Source organism: Ictidomys tridecemlineatus, chromosome 3 (assembly GCF_052094955.1).
Source record: "Ictidomys tridecemlineatus isolate mIctTri1 chromosome 3, mIctTri1.hap1, whole genome shotgun sequence".
Taxonomy (NCBI): domain Eukaryota; kingdom Metazoa; phylum Chordata; class Mammalia; order Rodentia; family Sciuridae; genus Ictidomys; species Ictidomys tridecemlineatus.
The window spans coordinates 36,722,144-36,739,414 of record NC_135479.1 but is presented as its reverse complement, the minus strand read 5'-3'; the positions used below and the strand labels follow the sequence as shown (position 1 = coordinate 36,739,414).

Genomic DNA, 17,271 nt, shown 5'->3' with positions numbered 1-17,271 from the left:
GCTCATGGCTGCCAGGAAGCCGATCAAGAGATGGGGTGAGGGCCACAGAGAAGACATGCCCTTCCAGGGCTCTCCCCATGACCCATCTCCTCTACCATGCCCCGCCTCCCTACAGTTATTCACCCCCAAGTTAGTTCATTCAAACGAGGATGTACTGATTAGTTTATATCCCCCCTCCTGATCTGATCATTTCACCTCTGGATATTTCTGTATTAACACAGGAGATTTGGAGGACTCCTAATATCCGAAACATGACAGATGTATAGTTAGTTCTGCTATAATGCTTATTTAGAAAATGTAGGTTTATTTATACTGTTAGGATTGATGTATTAGAAAAAAAACTAGAGTATAATACAATCTTTTCCATTTGCAGTATGAAAAAACCACGTAAGAATTCACAAAATTTACCCCCCCCCCATTAAAAAGCCCTGCCAGCCACCTCAGGTTGTTGCATGTGATAAGCCACACCTACATCCACGACTAGAGTTACATCCTTGTGAGTTCAAACAACCTTCCTTCTACCACTTCATAATAATTGCAAACTGCAACTCCTCTTTATGGTAACCATTTTAACGTGTAAAAACAGTGATACCGTTTTTATTAGGGCTTTATTTTTCAAATGTATCACTGATGAAGTAATTGAGTGCTGTGCCCCAACTTTATCTTCTCCCTAATCCCTGTGAGTTTTAGGAATGATTTTGCATGCTGTGGTGATATTTTAAAATTACATGTCTCATGTTAAAGCAGAACCAACTGCACTGGGTTGTTTATCCATCCACCACTTGGTAGACATTTCGGTTGTATTTGAATGAAGTTTGGGGCTATTTTGAATAAAGCTGGTAAAAATATTTGCGAACAAGTCTTTGGACATAAAGAAATAAATAGCAAGGGCTAGAGCGACCCTGAGGGGGCAGGTGGCAGGAAAAAGCTCGGAACAGCTGCTGGAGGTGACAGAGCAGCTGGATGAACCTTCCAGCTCCAGTAAACCTGAGCCCAGGTTCCCACAGCTCAGTACAGCCATGAGTGCGGAGGTGAAGGTGACAGGGCAGAACCAGGAGCAATTTCTGCTCCTGGCCAAGTCGGCCAAGGGGGCAGCGCTGGCCACACTCATCCACCAGGTGATGGAGGCCCCTGGTGTCAACGTGTTTGGGGAACTGCTGGATATGCCCAATGTTAGAGAGCTGTCTGAAAGTGACTTTGCTTCCACATTCCGGCTGCTCACAGTGTTTGCTTATGGAACATATGCCGACTACTTAGCTGAAGCCAGGAATCTTCCTCCACTCACTGAAGCTCAGAAGAATAAACTTCGACACCTCTCAGTTGTCACCCTGGCTGCTAAAGTCAAGTGCATCCCATATGCAGTGTTGCTAGAAGCCCTTGCTCTGCATAATGTGCGGCAGCTAGAAGACCTGGTGATTGAGGCTGTATGTGCTGATGTGCTTTGCGGCTCACTGGAACAACGCAATCAGCGTCTAGAGGTTGACTACAGCATTGGATGGGACATCCAGCGCCAAGACCTTAGTGCCATTGCCTGAACCCTGCAGGAGTGGTGTGTAGGCTGTGAGGTTGTGCTGTCAGGTATCAAGGAGCAAGTGAGCCATCCAACCAGCACAAGGAGCAGCAGCTGGGCCTAAAGCAGCAGATTGAAAGTGAGGTTGCCAACCTTAAAAAAACCACTAAAGTTACAACAGCAGCAGCTGCTACAGCCACATCTCAGGACCCCGAGCAACACCTGACTGAACTGAGGGACCCAGCTCCAGGCATCAACCAGTGCCAGCCCAGCAAGAAGGCCTCAAAAGGGAAGGGGCTCCGAGGGAGTGCCAAGATTTGGTCCAAGTCGAACTGAAGGGATTCATTATTTCTTTCCTGGGGATATGGGGCCCCAGCTGCCTGTCTACCTGCCCCTTAGGAATCCTCAGAGAGCCTTCCTGTGCCCCTGGCCAGCTGATAATCTTAATTCATGACCTTTCACCTCCTGCACCCCAAAGCATAGATTACATCTTTTCTAGGAAAGAGGCCAGTACAGGTCATGTTTTTATTGGTACTTTTTGCTCTACTTGATTTTCCCATGTGTTCTATTGTTCCTTCTCCTTGTCATGCTCTCCTCTCTATTTCTTCAATAATTCAGCATCTGTCCCTGTTTATTACTTCTGTCATTGAGTAGGTGGGTAGTCCTGAAGGTTGCTCAGTCTCCAGCATAAGCCACCAGTGTTCCTTCTATTACCCTTTCCCTGCATGTCAAATACCTGTTTCCTACTCCCTACCTGTGCCTATTGGCTAGCATCTGAAGAGTGAGGGCCCTACCAGAATTCTTACCGTAAGAATATAGTCCCTGCCATTCTGGGAGTGACTGGACACTTTCATTCTAGAGTCCCAGCACACTACAGTTTCCTTTCCCCCATCTTCCCCTTGGATCCTGGGAATGCTGCTGCTTCAATGATTCTAGAGCCTAAGAAGGACAGCTGTTGAGATGTTGAGAAATAGTTCTTTCTTGGCTCTGACCATCTTGGGAAGCCCAATGGCAATCCTGGAAAGATTTATATCTCCTTTTGGAGTTTGGTGGGGAAGGGAATATAGATTGTATTTAAAAAGTATATATGCATCTATCTATCTATGACAGAACAGAAATAAGTCTATAAGAAGTCTATCTACAAAAAAAAAAGAAATAAATAGCAAGAAGGTATTTGCAGGTAAATGGATGGAATTGGAGAAGATAATGCTAAGTGAAGTTGGACAATCCCCCCAAAACCAAATGCCGAATATTTTCTCTGATATAAGGAGGCTGATTCATGGTGGGGTAGGGAGGGGGAACATGGGAGGAATAGATGATCTCTAGATAGGGCAGAGGGGTGGGAGGGAAAGGGAGGGGCTAGGGGATTAGAAATGATGGTGGAATGTGATGGACATTATTATCCAAAGTACATGTATGAGGACATGAATTGTTGTGAATATACTTTTTATACAAACAGAGATATGAAAAATCGTGCTATATTTGTAATAAGAATTGTAATGCATTCTGCTGTCATATATAAATAAAAAATAATAAAAATAAATAAATAAATAAAAAGAAGGCAGAAGAGGTAAGCTTGACTGTCCTGATGTGTGGAGCTCTGGCCTGCCTGCCTACTGGAGCAATTGGCATGGAGTTTACTCTTCACTTGACCCCAACACCTCTGCCGATCTGTTGGATTCAATGCCACCAAGACCTCCTCTGGGTGGACATTTATTTTCAATTCTAATAATAGGAAGGAAGGATAATGGGAAAGAGAAATTTTAAACTTCATTTAGAGATGAAATTATAGCATTTAATATAATATACTCGGGAATGTTGTGTGAATGCACTTTCTGCCACTGTAAGAAACATCTGAGATAATCAACTTATGAAGAGAAAAGGTTTATTTTATCTCATGGTTTTATAAGTTTCATTTTATGATTGATTGGCCCTATTGCTTTTGGAGCAAAAATCATGCTGCAAAGAAGCACATCATGACAAGGAGAATGTGGCAAAGCAAAACTGCTTCTTTTATTACTGGAAAGAAAAAAAAGGGGGCTGTGGAGGCAGAGACCTAATATCCCTTTCCAGGGCTCACCTCTAATGACCTGGAGATTTCCCACTAAGGTCCCATTTCTTAAAGGTTCCACCACTTCCCAATAGTGTCATGGGTTGGGGACCAAGCCTTTCGCACATAAGCCTTTCGGGGACATTTATACAAACCATAGAATATTTCTTTATTATTTTCTTATTCATTTGTTTTGATATATAAAAAATGTCAGTCCATCAAAGTTGTGAATACTCTTCCTAAAATTGGGGAAGTAGGTGTGAATTTCTCATTTAAATCTCAAAGTTCTGAAGTTAATTTGATGAATAAGTTACTCATTTATTTTCCAATTTTGGGCAATTTTACTGCTCTGGTTTCCTTAATTTGTATATGCAACTTAACGTGTTGCATGGGATTGATTTTGCTGGAGAAAGCTGCTTCTTATGCTAAAACGATCATCTCCAGGAGAAGCATTGCATCCTCCCGGTGCCTTTGTTGATTGGTCCAGAGTGTGGCTGGACAGGAGGAAGGGGAATCAATGAGATGGCAAGCAGAGAGGCCTGGCCTGCACCCTGACACTTAGTGTGATAAGCAAGAGAAAAGTGAAGATGTGACAATAATATGTAGAGGGATATGACTCGTCATGCCATTGCCCACCCAAGAGAGGGAGCTGGTGAGCTGGAGCCACATCATGGACCAGAGAATGTCAGGTTAAATCTATTCTAAGTGGAACAGCACCTTGAGAGATATGTGTCTGAGGGACGAGAGTGTGGGATATGGACTGTATCCGGATCTCTCAAAGTCCCCCAGGCATGAGGACATGGTAGGCTAATTCTTGTGGGGCACGAAGACCATGATTAAGGAGGACAAATAAGGCCCCAACTATACCCAGGTTAAAATCTCAACACTGCTCATCACATAGCCAAGGGGAAGTTACTGAAACTCTTCAGACTTCTGTTTCCTCTTTGATCAACACCAGGGTTGGCAGAGACCAGCTGGCCTCTTCAGATTTGGAAGCTCTAGAGAAAGGCAAAATGATTAAGGAGATAGCCAGGAGGGAGATTTCTGGGCTCAGGGTGGCCCCTCCACTCCTCTTTCTGACTTGACATCTCAAGTCTGTTGCTTTCTCAGCAGTCAGCTGAGAAGGCAATTAGAGATCAAGTCTGGGTAGAAAGATTTTGGATTTTTCTTTGAATTATGTGATGTGCCACAGTGGAACAGAGGCGCATGGAGAGACACTCTCCTAGGGGCTGATTGTGAATGTGGGCCTTGTTCTGATCAATGTTAACAGCAATCTGTCTTGGACATGCTTCTTAAAGTCTCTGAATCTGTTCCTTCGTGTCAATGAGGGTCACTGGAGTAGACAATGTGTATAAATCTCAGTCTAGGTCATGGTTCCGAAGAGTCCTTAAAAACAGTTAGCCTTTGTTCTCAAGGACCCTTAAGTTATGAAAATACATAAATGTGCTTGACAGAATGCCTGGCTTGGGTATGCCTTCAAGTGGTGATTTCCCTGGTACGTGGAGGTTTGCATTTGTTTTTAATATTTTTCTTGGTCTATGCCCCATGAGGAACGTGTCACCAGCAGAGAGCCGAGTGTCACAGGAATGACACTTGTCCTCTTTCTCTTGCTTTCCTTTCCTACTTGGGTGCCGTCATTCCTTCCGGCCAATGAACATGATTTGTCAGGAAGACAAAAACAAAAGAATAGACAGAAGCCCAAGGTTTACTTCAGAAAAATAAAAAGAATTTTTTATTATTCTGACTTTTTTTTTTTTTTAACAATAAAGAGTTCACAAAAACTCAGTATCTATGGATGGATTTGGTCCAGTAAGGCCTTAGAGAAAGAAGGACACAATCTTTCACAATCTCCCTAAGTACATATCAACCACTATATGAGTGACAGGGAAGAGGGCTAGGAAAAGAGGGTGCCATATGATTTCTCAGAGGAAACATCCAGAGGGTCAAATGATTGACAGTATCTGATTTAATTAACTCAAGAAAAATTAAGAAAGGTTTCAGAGTATGGTTAGTGGAGGGGGAAGGGGCCCATAGGAGAGAAGACTTCGGGGGTTGCAGGGACAGTCCCCTGGATCCCCATCTCCCCACACCTCTCAATGTTTCTTGCTGGATCCCTCCAAGTCCCTGATGTGTTCCTGGACCCAGGCTTCATTGGGACGGGCACAGACGTGAAGGCCTCTTTTGGTGACAAAGCTATGGAGAGGGGAGAAGTATTAGAGACCGAGTGAGGACCATCCTGATCACATTCCCACTTGCAGATTGAGGCCGGTATACTTTATATCAAGAAATAATCCCCCGAATATCAGGGGCCCCCTAGTCTTCCCTGAGTGATGCATGGAACTTCTTTCTGCTGTCTCCTTCTCTCTTTTCTTCCCTGCATTTCTGGGAAGGTCTTCCTTGCCTCCCTGCAGGTCCCAGCCCATGTCAACAAACAGCCCAGCAGCCCCCCGCTGTGTCCTGCATGCACACTAGCCCCCAGTGGGCTCCTTCTGTTCCTAGGTCCACTCCTGCAGGCAGCCCCCACCCTCACTGTCCTGTGTCATCCGGGGCGGGGCTGGGCAGGAGGACTAGTACTTACACGATACCCTTCGAGGAGCATGTGCTGCTGGTCTCATAATAGAAAGCCACGAATTTTGGGGGGATCTTTCTGGAGGTGTAGGCAAAGCAGCAGAAGGACGGCTCCTGGTTCTCATCTGAGGGGATAAGGAGTTACTGAGAACAGACAAGCTGCAAAGGGTCAGGAAGAAGTTGAGTGAGTGCATTGCGCAGAGTTGAGGCTTAGGGAAAAAGAAAACTAGAAATAATTTGGTTTTGTGTTTCTTTGTTTCTTATTGATTTCTTTAGTGTTTGGTTTTGGTCTCTTCATTTTGCTCTTTATCTTTCTCTACAGGAAACTGGATTCTCTAGTCTACTCCCTTCTCCTGAGATTCTCTAAATAGTCTATTCCCTCCTCCTAACTCTCTTTGGGAAAATTACCAGGGATTGAACTCAGAGAGGTTTAATAATCACTGAGCCACATCCTCAGCCCTTTTTAAGATCTTGTTGAGTTCTTAGAGCCTCCTTAAGTTACTGAAGCTGGCTTTGAATTCTCGATCCTCCTGCCTCAGCCTCCCAAGATGGAATATGGGTGTGCACTCACCATGGCCTGGCTGAAATTTATTTTCCTAATCTATGAAATCATAAAGTAGCTGAGAAAAGTAGGCAGGTCCTGTAAGTTATCTAAGGGGTTAAACTCTTGGGGACCACTGAGGTAATTCTAAGTCTTACCAGGACCAACGGGAACTAAATAGACCTTGATTCTGGCTTATGCTAAAAACCCAATAAGTTACACTTCAATGATCTCTTCTAAAAACGGGGTAAAACCTCTTCCAACTCCTATCCTCCAGCCCAGATCCATAGACCACTTTTGGACCCTCTTGAAGAAAACAACTGTGTTATTATGAAGCCCTCCCATGTTCTCTAGTTTCACAGGGAGTCCTTGAGCCACAGCCCTTGGACAGTGTGGTCCGACTTCTGGGCAGGGAGCACCCATTAAAAGAAGATGGACGACAGACTCACCTTCTGCACGGAGGGTCAAGGTGCAGAGGAGGACAAACAGGGCAACCACAAGGACCTTCATGACGCTAGACTTGCAGAGGAGGCTCCTGAGCTGGGATGGGGACTCTCTACTGGGACTGCTCTCCAGGATCTGAGCTTTCCCTTCTCTTTTATAGGCAGCCCTGGACCATGGAAACAAAGAAATTTCACGTGCCTTCGCCAGAAATTTTAAATAGATTGATATCATGTGAGCGGTCCACCCTGGGTTGCCTATGGATATCAGAGTGATTCGTAAGAGTTGTTCAGTGGCTCTTTTGATTGGGGGTGCTTATGAGGAAGTTGGGTCTACCGAAGGGTGACCAGGAGCTGGCATCCACCCAGGAAATCATGCTGAGCTGTTTCCTCTTCATATGACAGATATCTCTCTGAAGTGAGTGGTCACTGCCTCCTTTGGTGAGGTAGAATGCTTTGATGGATTTCCACAATTGTTCTTCTTTTTTTTTTTTTTTTTTTTTTGGTACCAGGAATTGAACTCAGGGGCACTTAACCACTGAGCCACATCCCCAGCCCTATTTTTGTATTTTATTTAGAGACTGAGTCTCACTGAGTTGCCTAGCACCTCGTTTTTTTGCGGAGGCTGGCTTTGAACATGCGATTCTCCTATCTCAGCCTCCCGAGCTGCTGGGATTACAGACGTGTGCCACAGCACCCGTTCACAATTGTTCTTTTTAATTTTTATTTTCTTTTGAGATGGGGGGGGGTCTTACCATATTTCCCAGGCTGTTCTCAAACTCCTCAATTCAAGTGATCCTCCCACCTCAGCCTCCTGAGTAGCTGGGACCACACCCACCACACCCAGCTTCACAATTGATCTTGATTTTAACGTGGTCAAATGCATCAATCTTTTCTATATGGTACGGTTACACCCAGTGTTCAGGGGCTTTTGTGATCTGATGAGAAATCTTTCTCTATCCCAAGGCAATAAAGATACCTTCCTATGCTAACTCGGGAAGCTTTATTGTTTTAGCATTGGTGCTTCAATTTACAATTGATCTATTTGGTTTTTACATAAGGTGGGAAGAAGGATTCAAGATTTATTTTTTGTCATATGAGTACAAAATGAACTTAGTATCTTTTATTGTAGACCATATTAGTCAGAGTTCTGCAGAAAGTCCCAATTAATATGAAGTTTGGGAGCTGGCTCATAGGATCATGAAGGCCCACAGGTCCCAAGAACTGCAGGGTGAGTTGGCAAGCTGGAGTTGATTAGTCCCAGTCTGAGTCCAAAGAAACTGAGAATGAGCAAGCTCCAGACCAAGGAAAACCAGTGTTTTAATTTGACTTCATGCCCCAGTCTGAAAGCCATCAGGCAAGAGGAATTCACCCTCAGAGGCAGAAGGGTCAGCCTTTTTGTTCTATCCAGACCTTCAACCGACTGAATGAGGCCCACCAACATTAGGGAGGACAATCTGCTTTATTCAGCTTACTGATTTAAATGTCAGTCTCCTCCAAAAATGCCCTTACAGAAACACCTAGAATAATGTCTCATCTAATGTCCAGGTAATTGTGACCCTGTTAAGTTGATGCATAAAATTAACCATCATGACCCTCATTTCCCTGTGGCTTGGCAGTGCTGCCTTGGATCCGTATATACGTGTTCTGGTTCTGGACTTTGCTTCTGTTCCACTAGTTTACCCTCCATCCTCCTGCCAGTGCCATATTTTATGAATGGGAGAAATCTCTAGAGGCAGTAGACAACATGCTCCTGCTTGGTACTTCAACAGCATGTTGGATAACCTTGACCTTTTGCCTTTCTGTATAAATTTTAAAATCAGTTTCTCAATTACCTAAACAACTATTCAGCCCAGAATATTTTCCAATTTCCATCACAATATATTCTTTGTCTCATATATTTTTTCTTCATTTCCAAACATTGAGGATTTTCTAGTTTTGTTATTGTTGTTTTTTTAGAACATGGTCAAATATAGCAAATGCTTTATGTGCTTTTGAAAGAATGTTTACCCTGAACTTGATAAACATATGCTATATATGTTCATTTATTAAAATTTTACAATTTTGGTGTTCAAATAGTCTATATTCTTACTAAGTTAGGGTCTGCTTATTTCATTGGTTACCAAGAAAAATGTGTTAAATTTTTCCACTATAATCATGATTTTTTTTTCTATTTCATCTTTTAGCCCTCAGTTTTCTTTATATATATTTGAGGCTGTGTCATTAGAAGTACACAAATTTAGAACTGTTACAAATTTCTGGTAGGTTGAGCATTTTGTTGTTCTCAACTACCTCTTCATTTTTGAAATTTTTTTTCTTTTTCTTTTTTGGTTAGTATTAACATAAGTTACTTTTTCTACCTCTTTAATCTTTCACAATTCTTATATTTAAGGAATATCTCTTTAAACAGCATACAGTTGATATCTTTAAAAATTTTTATGTTTTTAAATTTCAGTATTTATCTTTTTACATTCAATTACTGATATACTTACATCTAATCTTACTATTTACTTTAAATTTGACCTGCCTGTCATATATTTCTTTTCTCTTTTAATAATCTTCTTTTGAGTTGATTAGAGTTTTTTCCCATTTCCATGATGTATTTATACATATTCATCCTGTATTTATATGTTTCTTTACTACTGTTTACACTACAGATTAAGACAAGAAACCTGAACTTAATACCGTATAATGTAATATAATGCCATTGTCACTACCTACACAATGTAATAACCTTGGGATATGCTATACAGTACTCCTGACTTCTATGCAATTTTGGTATGTTTGCATTCTATATAAATTTAAAATCCAAACTGGGCACAATAGTATGTGCTGGTAGGGTACTGAGGCTGAGACAGGTGAGTCCCTTGGCAACATAATAAGGGCCTGTGTAAAAAATAAAATGAGCCAGGTGCAGTGGCCTGCACTGGTAATCCCAGCAGTTCGGGAGACTGAGGCATGAGGATTGTAAGTTCAAAGCCAGCCTCAGCAACTCAGCAACTCTCTAAGCAGCTTAGTGAGACCCTGTCTCAAAATAAATAAATTTTAAAAAAAGTTAAAAAGCATTGGGGTCATGGCCCAGTGGTTAAGTAGTGTAGGTTCAATCCTTGGTACAAAAAAACAAAAACTGAAAATGAAAAAAACAACCCCCAAATCCAAAATCTCTATTATATTTTATTACTCGATACTCAATGTGTATTTCTATTTCATCTTTTTCTATTTCATGTATTTGGTTTTCACTACATATTTATTCATCCCTGTTGCACTTAAACCCTTTGTATCTCCCCGCTCCATCTGAATTCTCTTTCTTCTGCCTGAAGGGACCCTTTTGTATTCTTTACTGTGAGTCTTTTGATGGTGAAGTCCCAGTTTTTGATTGACTGGAAATGTTCATTGTACCTTAACTTTTGAAGGCTATTTTCCGTCTATATGAGCATTATTTACTTTAAGCTCTTCAGGAACAATCATTACTCTGGCCTCCAGCGTCCGTTTTTCTGTTGGAAGACACTCAAGCTTTTTCATGGAAGTCATTTGTCCTCTCTCTCTCTCTCTTTTTTTTCTCTGTTTTTGAGACTTTTCTTCTTAGCTTTGGTTTTCAGCACTGTGAACGCCTGGCGTGGTTTCTTCCTCTCTCTCTGGTTTTCTGTTCATCGTGGTTTTTTAATATCCTGTCATCTCTGATGTCTTTTTGCAGTCCTAGGAGTTGGGCTGCTCTGATTGAGCTCTGGCTGATGCAGAACAGGAGGATGAGACAGAGGCACCCGGCAAAGACATTCCCAGTCCTCCAGGGCCTCCGTTCCTTCCTCTCCCACGTGAAGCTTGAAACCATCTGTATTTCCCCCCAGCCTTCATATTCCATGGGGGACTTCTGGGGCAGCCTCTTCTCTGTCACTTTCTTGCCTTGGTCCTTTCTGCCCTGGGAAACTCCTCTGGTTCCCTGAAGGCCCCAAACCAGGTCAGAAAGCACCTCTGTGGCCTCTCCCTGGGTTCAACATCCTTGCTGGGCCTCTGCGGGATGGCTCCCACCCTCCGCACTGTGTGTAACTGTCCTCTCTCCATGTCCCATGGCTGGCCTCCTCCACAGGCCCCGTCTCTCTGCAGATGGAAGAACCACCACTGACTTACACCGGGGCAGGAATGCTGGCCGCTGGTGTCAGGTTGATCATCAACATATTGACAGCGGGTCTGGAGAAACACAAGAGGGAGCAGGCATTGGGGTCCGTCCCAACAGTGGAGGGATAGGCATGCAGAGCCTGAGGAAAGCAGTCCACTCCTTCCTTCCTCTGAGGGGGCCAGCAAGAAGTTGGAGAGGTCACCTCTCAGGCTTGCAGAGCTGAGCATGAAAAGAACAAAGGAAGCCCGGCATTTGTTCTTGGCCTTGAGTGTTTGTTTTAAATCTCCGTCTCAGTAGTCTCAGGTTCTCTCTCTGGGAATACAGCTATTGGAAGAGCTGGTCCTTGCTCCTTCTCTTTTGGAGGGGAACTTTCCAGAAAGAGGCCACCCTCTGTGAATCACCCTAAGGGTGGAACTTCTTGGGAGAACTGAAGGGAACCCACCCCTTGCTCACAGCATCTCGTTCATGACTGAGTTAGGCCATGGGTTTCCCAACTAAAGATGGGTCCTAGCCCTCCTTTGCCTTTCAGATCCAGGAATTAAGATAGATCAAAATCTTGGGCTGGGGTTGTGGCTCATTGGTAGAGTGCTTGCCTAGCATGTGTGAGGCACTGGGTTGGATTCTCAGCACCACCTAGAAATAAGTAAATAAGATAAAGGTCCATCAACAACTAATAAAAACATTAAAAAAAATCCTTGGGAAATAGTCCAGAATGCTCTGAAGGCTTCTGTGAAGTTCTTTGCTTTCACTCAGAGAATACTAAGGCACAGGAATTAAATGACATGGCTTGGCTGTCTCTCCAGAGCACTGGGAAACAGCTCTAGATTAAAGGAAGGATGAGGTTGAGAGAGCCTCGTGGTCCAGAAGAGACTTGTGAGCGGAGGGCCACGATGGGATGGTCCATAGGGCAGCCACAGAGGCCTGTGGGGTGTGGACAGGCAGAGGAGGGAGGGCAAAGACAAGAACACTGCTGCCTGCATCCTTCTGGGGTTCAAGCCACGCCCCCCACCCCTTTAGGCAGCTCCAGACCATGAGGTGTTAGAAGCTGGTGAGGAGCAGAGGGAGTTGGCTGGGTGCTTAGAGTCTTGCTCTAAGTTCCTCATTCTGGGGTGCTGTGGGTCCCCTAGGGGATCAGGATGCACAAGAATAGCCCAATTGCTCACTTGTTGTGGCTGATTATATGGAAACACTTTTGACAGTGAGAGGAGGTGAGATGTTAGTGTTAGGGCTGCAAGAACTTGGAGAAATGTGTAGGTTCACACTGCCTCCCACAGACCTGGGCTAAGGCTCCTCTGGCCACACAGGGTGATGTAGATAGTGATGCCACAGCATCCTGGAGGGGAGACAAGTCATTCACAAACCACACCCTGGGAGCAAAGGACCATGACATCATGTGGACTGGAGTGCTTCTAAGAAAAATGTTAATCAGTGAGTGAGAGGTCAGGAGCTGGTGCCCAGGCTACAGTCATGACAAGAGTGATGAGCTCAGCCTTGGAACCACTGATTCAGCAACAGCCACACTTCCTTACCCGCGGCCACTGCCAGCCCACACGGGTTCTAGACAGGAATGTGTGTTAGATGTGGGACGTCTCTAGAGACCAGAAGCCATAAGGGTCCTTGTTTTTTTTTTTTGACCCAGGAAGTCTACAGCTAGGAAAATATCCTCTGGAAAGGACCTAATTCATAGAGAAAGTTTTATTTATAAAGTACCGTTGGTATAGTTTATTTATGACAATTAAATATTGGAACCAGTCCAAATGTGCCACAATAGAGCATGATAACATTCATGTACTAAGCAGACAGTTGGGTCAATTAGGCAACTCCTAAAGTCACTAGAATTATTCGGAAGCATCTTCTATTGTCAATTACAAACAAGAAAACTCGGAGTTCCATCTAGATGGAGACAATGGTAATCCTTCCTTATCTCCTCATCACACAGGAGTGAAAAACAAGCAAGCAGACAGAACTGTCATGAGCCGAGAAAAAGCTGCACTGGAGAGAAACAAAACAGCTGGCCACAGGGGTGCTTGCCTGTAATCCCAGTGACTCAAGAGGCTGGGAAAGGAGGATCACAAGTTCAAGGCCAACCTATTAAGGTCCTAAGCAACTTATTCAGACTGTGTCTCAAAATCAAATAAAAAGGGCTGCTGGGGATGTAGTTCAGTGGTAGAGCATCCCTGGGTTCAATGTACCGCAATTTAAAAAGAAGAAGAAAGAAACAAATCAAAATGTTATAAGGGGTTAGGCTTGAATAATAGAGTTTTTCCTACCTTTGAGGAAAAAAAAATTTACTGATTACGCTGCAGAATTTGTTATGTAGGAGGGTGAGAATGCAGAGAAAAATCCCCACATTCTGAACCTACGTTTGCCCGTGGAGTGTACCCAGATTTTACATACCAAATTAGTTTTTATTCTTTCCTGTATTTTGCACATTTTTAAAATTGGCTTTTACTAACTTTGAAGAAAAATCTATAGTTCACCTTTTAAAGCATGTAAAAAACAACTTGAATCAAAGCTCTAGGAACATCTATCACTCCTTCCGTATTTCTGAGGCCCTTTCCTGTGTCTGTGAGGAGACTTTGTGGAGGTGTGACGCCTTCTCAGCAGCAGCCATCTTGTGACCCTGAGATGACAAACCTGTAAAAGAAAAGTCAACAAAATGATGGAGGAAGGGGAGATGTTTCAAGAAACTCCGTCCTTGATGACACTATGGAATTCCAGCAAACCAAGGAAAGGCCCATTTTAACTTTAACTAAAAACAGGAAATATTTCAGGATTTTTAAGAAACGAGGACTTTCCTTTTAAATGTCTCTCCCTTCTCAATTTTAAGGGCTAATTATTATTACAAGAAGTAAATATCCCACAACTTCTTGAATGCTAAGTCACCTTTTAATTGCTACAGATAAGCTGTGACCAGCACCGTGGTGCATACCACTTTCTTCACCTTTGTGTTTATATCCCTGGGATAGATCCATGCAGAGCCCTTCTGATGGGAGGTTAACAGACTCTGAGGCTTATCTCTCTCAGGAGCCCGAGTCAACCCAGCCAACCCAGGGAGTGGCACATCTTGGGAGGCTCACGAAGCCCGATCAACCAGCCAGTATCTGAAAGCACCCCTAATTCTTGCCCTTGGTGGCTGTTTAATTCTGCTGTCTCCCTCCAGGGCACGGTTCCACCTTGTGCTTCTCAGGAAGTGAGAAGCTGTCTTTATCTCCTTACCATCCATGCCATGGGATAGCTGGCCAGGAGGGGCAAGGCTGGGCTCTGGGAGAAAGGCTTTGCAGACTGCGGCTCTCGTGAGAAGGCGCCAGCTCGCTTGGTCTCAGCTGACACCAGCTTCTCACCTCCTCTCGCTGTGGAAACCATTTCCCCATTGAGGAAGGGACTGAGCCACTTGTGCAAATTGCTTGAGCCCTGTGGTGACCCCCAGCCCTGCCAGCTCATGCAACATGCAGCACAGCACCAACACCATGGTTAGAAGGTCCCCCTTGACCAATGCCCCAGGCTGCCTATAAAGAGAGGAGAAGCCTCAGACCCCACAAGGGAGCAGCAGCCTTGAGTCCTCCCGCCCCATCTCTTCTCAGCCAGCACTCCAGCCCACTCTGCAGCCCGGCATCATGGAGGTCCCCGTGGCCGTCCTCGCTGTCCTGTTCTTCACTGAGGCCCTCTCCTCCCTGACTTGCTCTGCCTCCTGTGAGTCTGTCTTTTGCTCTGTGTCCTAACTCTCTGGCCATGGGCTGGACGGCAATGTCAAAGTCTGAGCCTGAGGCCCTCCAAGCAGGGCATGCCAGAAGAATTTTGAGGCTCCTGCCCAGAGAATTTAGCTTCCTAAGGGGTTTTGGTGACTCGATTCTGGAGGACAGAGAGGGACAGAGTCTCATTTTATGGATTGGAAAGTGGAGGCTCAACCGGGATTTTGACAGGCGTAGTTTATTAAAAAAAAAAAAAAAAAAAACTGAATTTACTGTAGAGAGACATAAAGTTCCCAAACTAAGGTAAATAAATCAAAGAAATACCAGCTTCCTTCTGGGTCCCTCTGTCCCCCCATCCCCACCTCAAGCATGCTGGGGGAAGGCCAGGAGCGGCTGGTCGGCCTCTCCTCTGATCAGGCACTTGGGGTCTTTCTGTCCTGTCTCTCACAGTGGGTGCTGACACCCCCACCGCCTGCTGCTTCTTCTACATCTCCCGGAAGATTCCGCACAAATTTGTAGATGACTATTATGAGACCAGCAGCCAGTGCTCCAAACCCGCGGTCATGTAAGGGCCGGGCTTCCTGGCCACCCCTGGAGAGGGAGGCTGGCGGGCTGGGTGAGGTCTCATGGGAGTGCTCTGCTCGGAAGGCCCGTTGGGTGCAGGAGTCCAGGAGGTGCCTGGGGGGTTTTCAGACCTGGACTGAGGCTCACAGAGCCCTGGGCAGTGGGAAGACGGGGAGGAGTGACAGCAGAAAGGGACTTTCTGAGCAAACCCTTATGAGACATTTGGGGAGGGTTCGGGAACCCCAAGGTTCAAGGGAAACTGCCTGGACAGGCCCCCAGGTGTCTGGGCAGAGAAGGATGCAGGGGCCCTGGGAGTCCCCTGCTGGAGTCCTCAGTATCCCCTCTTTCCACCCTTCTCCACAGCTTCCAGACCAAGAGAGGCCGGCAGGTCTGTGCTGACCCCAGCGAGGCGTGGGTTCGAGCCTACATCACCGACCTGGAGCTGAACGCCTGAGTGGCCTGGAGGAAGCGGGGAGGCAGCACATCTGTGGGTGGATGGGGGAGCAAACACCTGAGCCAGGGCTGTGACCCCGCAGTTCTGGAGGCCACCCGTTCTGTGCGTCCCACCCTCATGCCCAGCCTCACTCTGGGGCCCTTCTTACATTTTAGTGTATGTATCTCATTTAATTCTTGTAATCAATCTCCGTTTAAAAATTGTATTATGCAATGCATATTTTCTCTGACAGCCAGTGACTTCCTCTTCACCACCCTCCCCCCTTTCCTTTCAACTCTTCTCACAAATAACGCACAGAGCAGCCAGTGTGATTAGCTGTACCAGAGAAATTGTGCCCATATAGATCTCAAACAACAGGCGCTTACTGAATGATTTTGTCCAGCGTGGCTTTCAAATGATTGAAGGCACTTGTGACAGTTTTATCGATTTTGTTTGCTCAACTAATCAGAATCACAGATGGACACAGACCCTGGAAGAAGAGTAGGAAAATATGAAAAGAGGCAGAAAACACAGGAACGGGGCAGAGCAGTACTGCAGATACACCAGGTGCTCCCTGGAGACACTCTCCTGAAAAGTTGAACCAGACACTCTTATTTTATAAACCAGATCATAAAGGATTTGATCTAGGAATATTTTGTGCCAAGACAATACCCACTGATGCACATAAGTTCATTTTCTCATTCACGCTTTCCTGTGTGATGACTGACACTTGTTGAAAGCTTACCGAGTTCTGGGTTCTGTCCTAAGTGCTCCCTTAGGTTAGTAGCAAGTCTAGTGACCCTGCCTATGGAGCAGCAAAGACCTGGCAGGTGGCTGAGAGCCTTGGTCAGATTCTGTGCTCACTGCTCAGCTTTGGGGAAGAATGTTCTTTCTCCATAGCCATCTTTGAATTGAGGGTTGGGGGCTTGGGTGGGCAGCATTAGACAATAAAAATACAGATTGAATCTTTTTCTTTCTTGGTATGTCTTATGCAATATTTGTGACATACAAATAATTGTTTGTTGTTGACCTGAAACTCAAATTTCACTGGACGTCTGGGTTGTATCTGGCAACCCTCCTTAGAATGAATGCGTCTTACAAAGGTGACCATTTCCTGTTCTAGGTGGGAGTCCAAGGATTGGCTTAAATTGAATTTACCAGCAGAATTACTTGGAGGAGCTTTTAAAAACGTCAATGTCAGGGCCTCACCTCCAAAGCTACAAATTTATTGGATTTGGGAGAGGACTGGCATCTGTGATTTAAAAACTTCCCAGGTGAAACTTCCCAGCCAAGTTTGAGAATAAGGTATAGCCACAGGCTGTTTGGGGCCTGCCTGGGGGTTTCAGAGCTAATGGAATT

The 17,271-nt window shown here is 44.8% G+C and overlaps 2 protein-coding genes and 1 pseudogene across 2 annotated transcripts; 2 read left to right on the top strand and 1 right to left on the bottom strand.

Moving 5' to 3' along the window:
- Positions 1 to 968: 968 nt before the first annotated feature.
- On the top strand, positions 969 to 1,967 carry LOC101967266 (COP9 signalosome complex subunit 7a pseudogene; annotated as a pseudogene).
- Positions 1,968 to 5,264: 3,297 nt separating this feature from the next.
- Positions 5,265 to 7,355, bottom strand: LOC101967830 (C-C motif chemokine 3). Its single transcript, XM_013356986.4, has 3 exons — positions 7,119 to 7,355; positions 6,139 to 6,253; positions 5,265 to 5,753 (listed from the first exon to the last, which is right to left on the bottom strand). The coding sequence occupies exons 1-3, from the start codon at positions 7,342 to 7,344 to the stop codon at positions 5,654 to 5,656; spliced, it is 441 nt and encodes a 146-aa protein (XP_013212440.2). The 5' UTR covers positions 7,345 to 7,355; the 3' UTR covers positions 5,265 to 5,653.
- A 7,459-nt stretch (positions 7,356 to 14,814) lies between these two features.
- On the top strand, positions 14,815 to 16,754 carry LOC144375792 (C-C motif chemokine 3-like). The gene is made up of 3 exons (XM_078041261.1): positions 14,815 to 14,916; positions 15,366 to 15,480; positions 15,843 to 16,754. Exons 1-3 carry the CDS (start codon positions 14,841 to 14,843, stop codon positions 15,931 to 15,933), a joined length of 282 nt encoding a protein of 93 aa, XP_077897387.1. The 5' UTR covers positions 14,815 to 14,840; the 3' UTR covers positions 15,934 to 16,754.
- The last annotated feature ends 517 nt before the right edge of the window (positions 16,755 to 17,271 follow it).

Excerpts from the sequence above, each read along its gene's own strand:
- LOC101967830 (XM_013356986.4), bottom strand. The coding sequence starts at position 7,344 with ATGATATCAATCTATTTAAAATTTCTGGCGAAGGCACGTGAAATTTCT. Across the intron at positions 6,254-7,118 it reads CTTGACCCTCCGTGCAGAAG|ATGAGAACCAGGAGCCGTCC; the intron begins GTGAGTCTGTCG and ends TTATCCCCTCAG. Across the intron at positions 5,754-6,138 it reads TGCTCCTCGAAGGGTATCGT|CTTTGTCACCAAAAGAGGCC; the intron begins GTAAGTACTAGT and ends CCCTCTCCATAG.
- LOC144375792 (XM_078041261.1), top strand. The coding sequence starts at position 14,841 with ATGGAGGTCCCCGTGGCCGTCCTCGCTGTCCTGTTCTTCACTGAGGCC. Across the intron at positions 14,917-15,365 it reads CCTGACTTGCTCTGCCTCCT|TGGGTGCTGACACCCCCACC; the intron begins GTGAGTCTGTCT and ends TGTCTCTCACAG. Across the intron at positions 15,481-15,842 it reads TGCTCCAAACCCGCGGTCAT|CTTCCAGACCAAGAGAGGCC; the intron begins GTAAGGGCCGGG and ends CCTTCTCCACAG.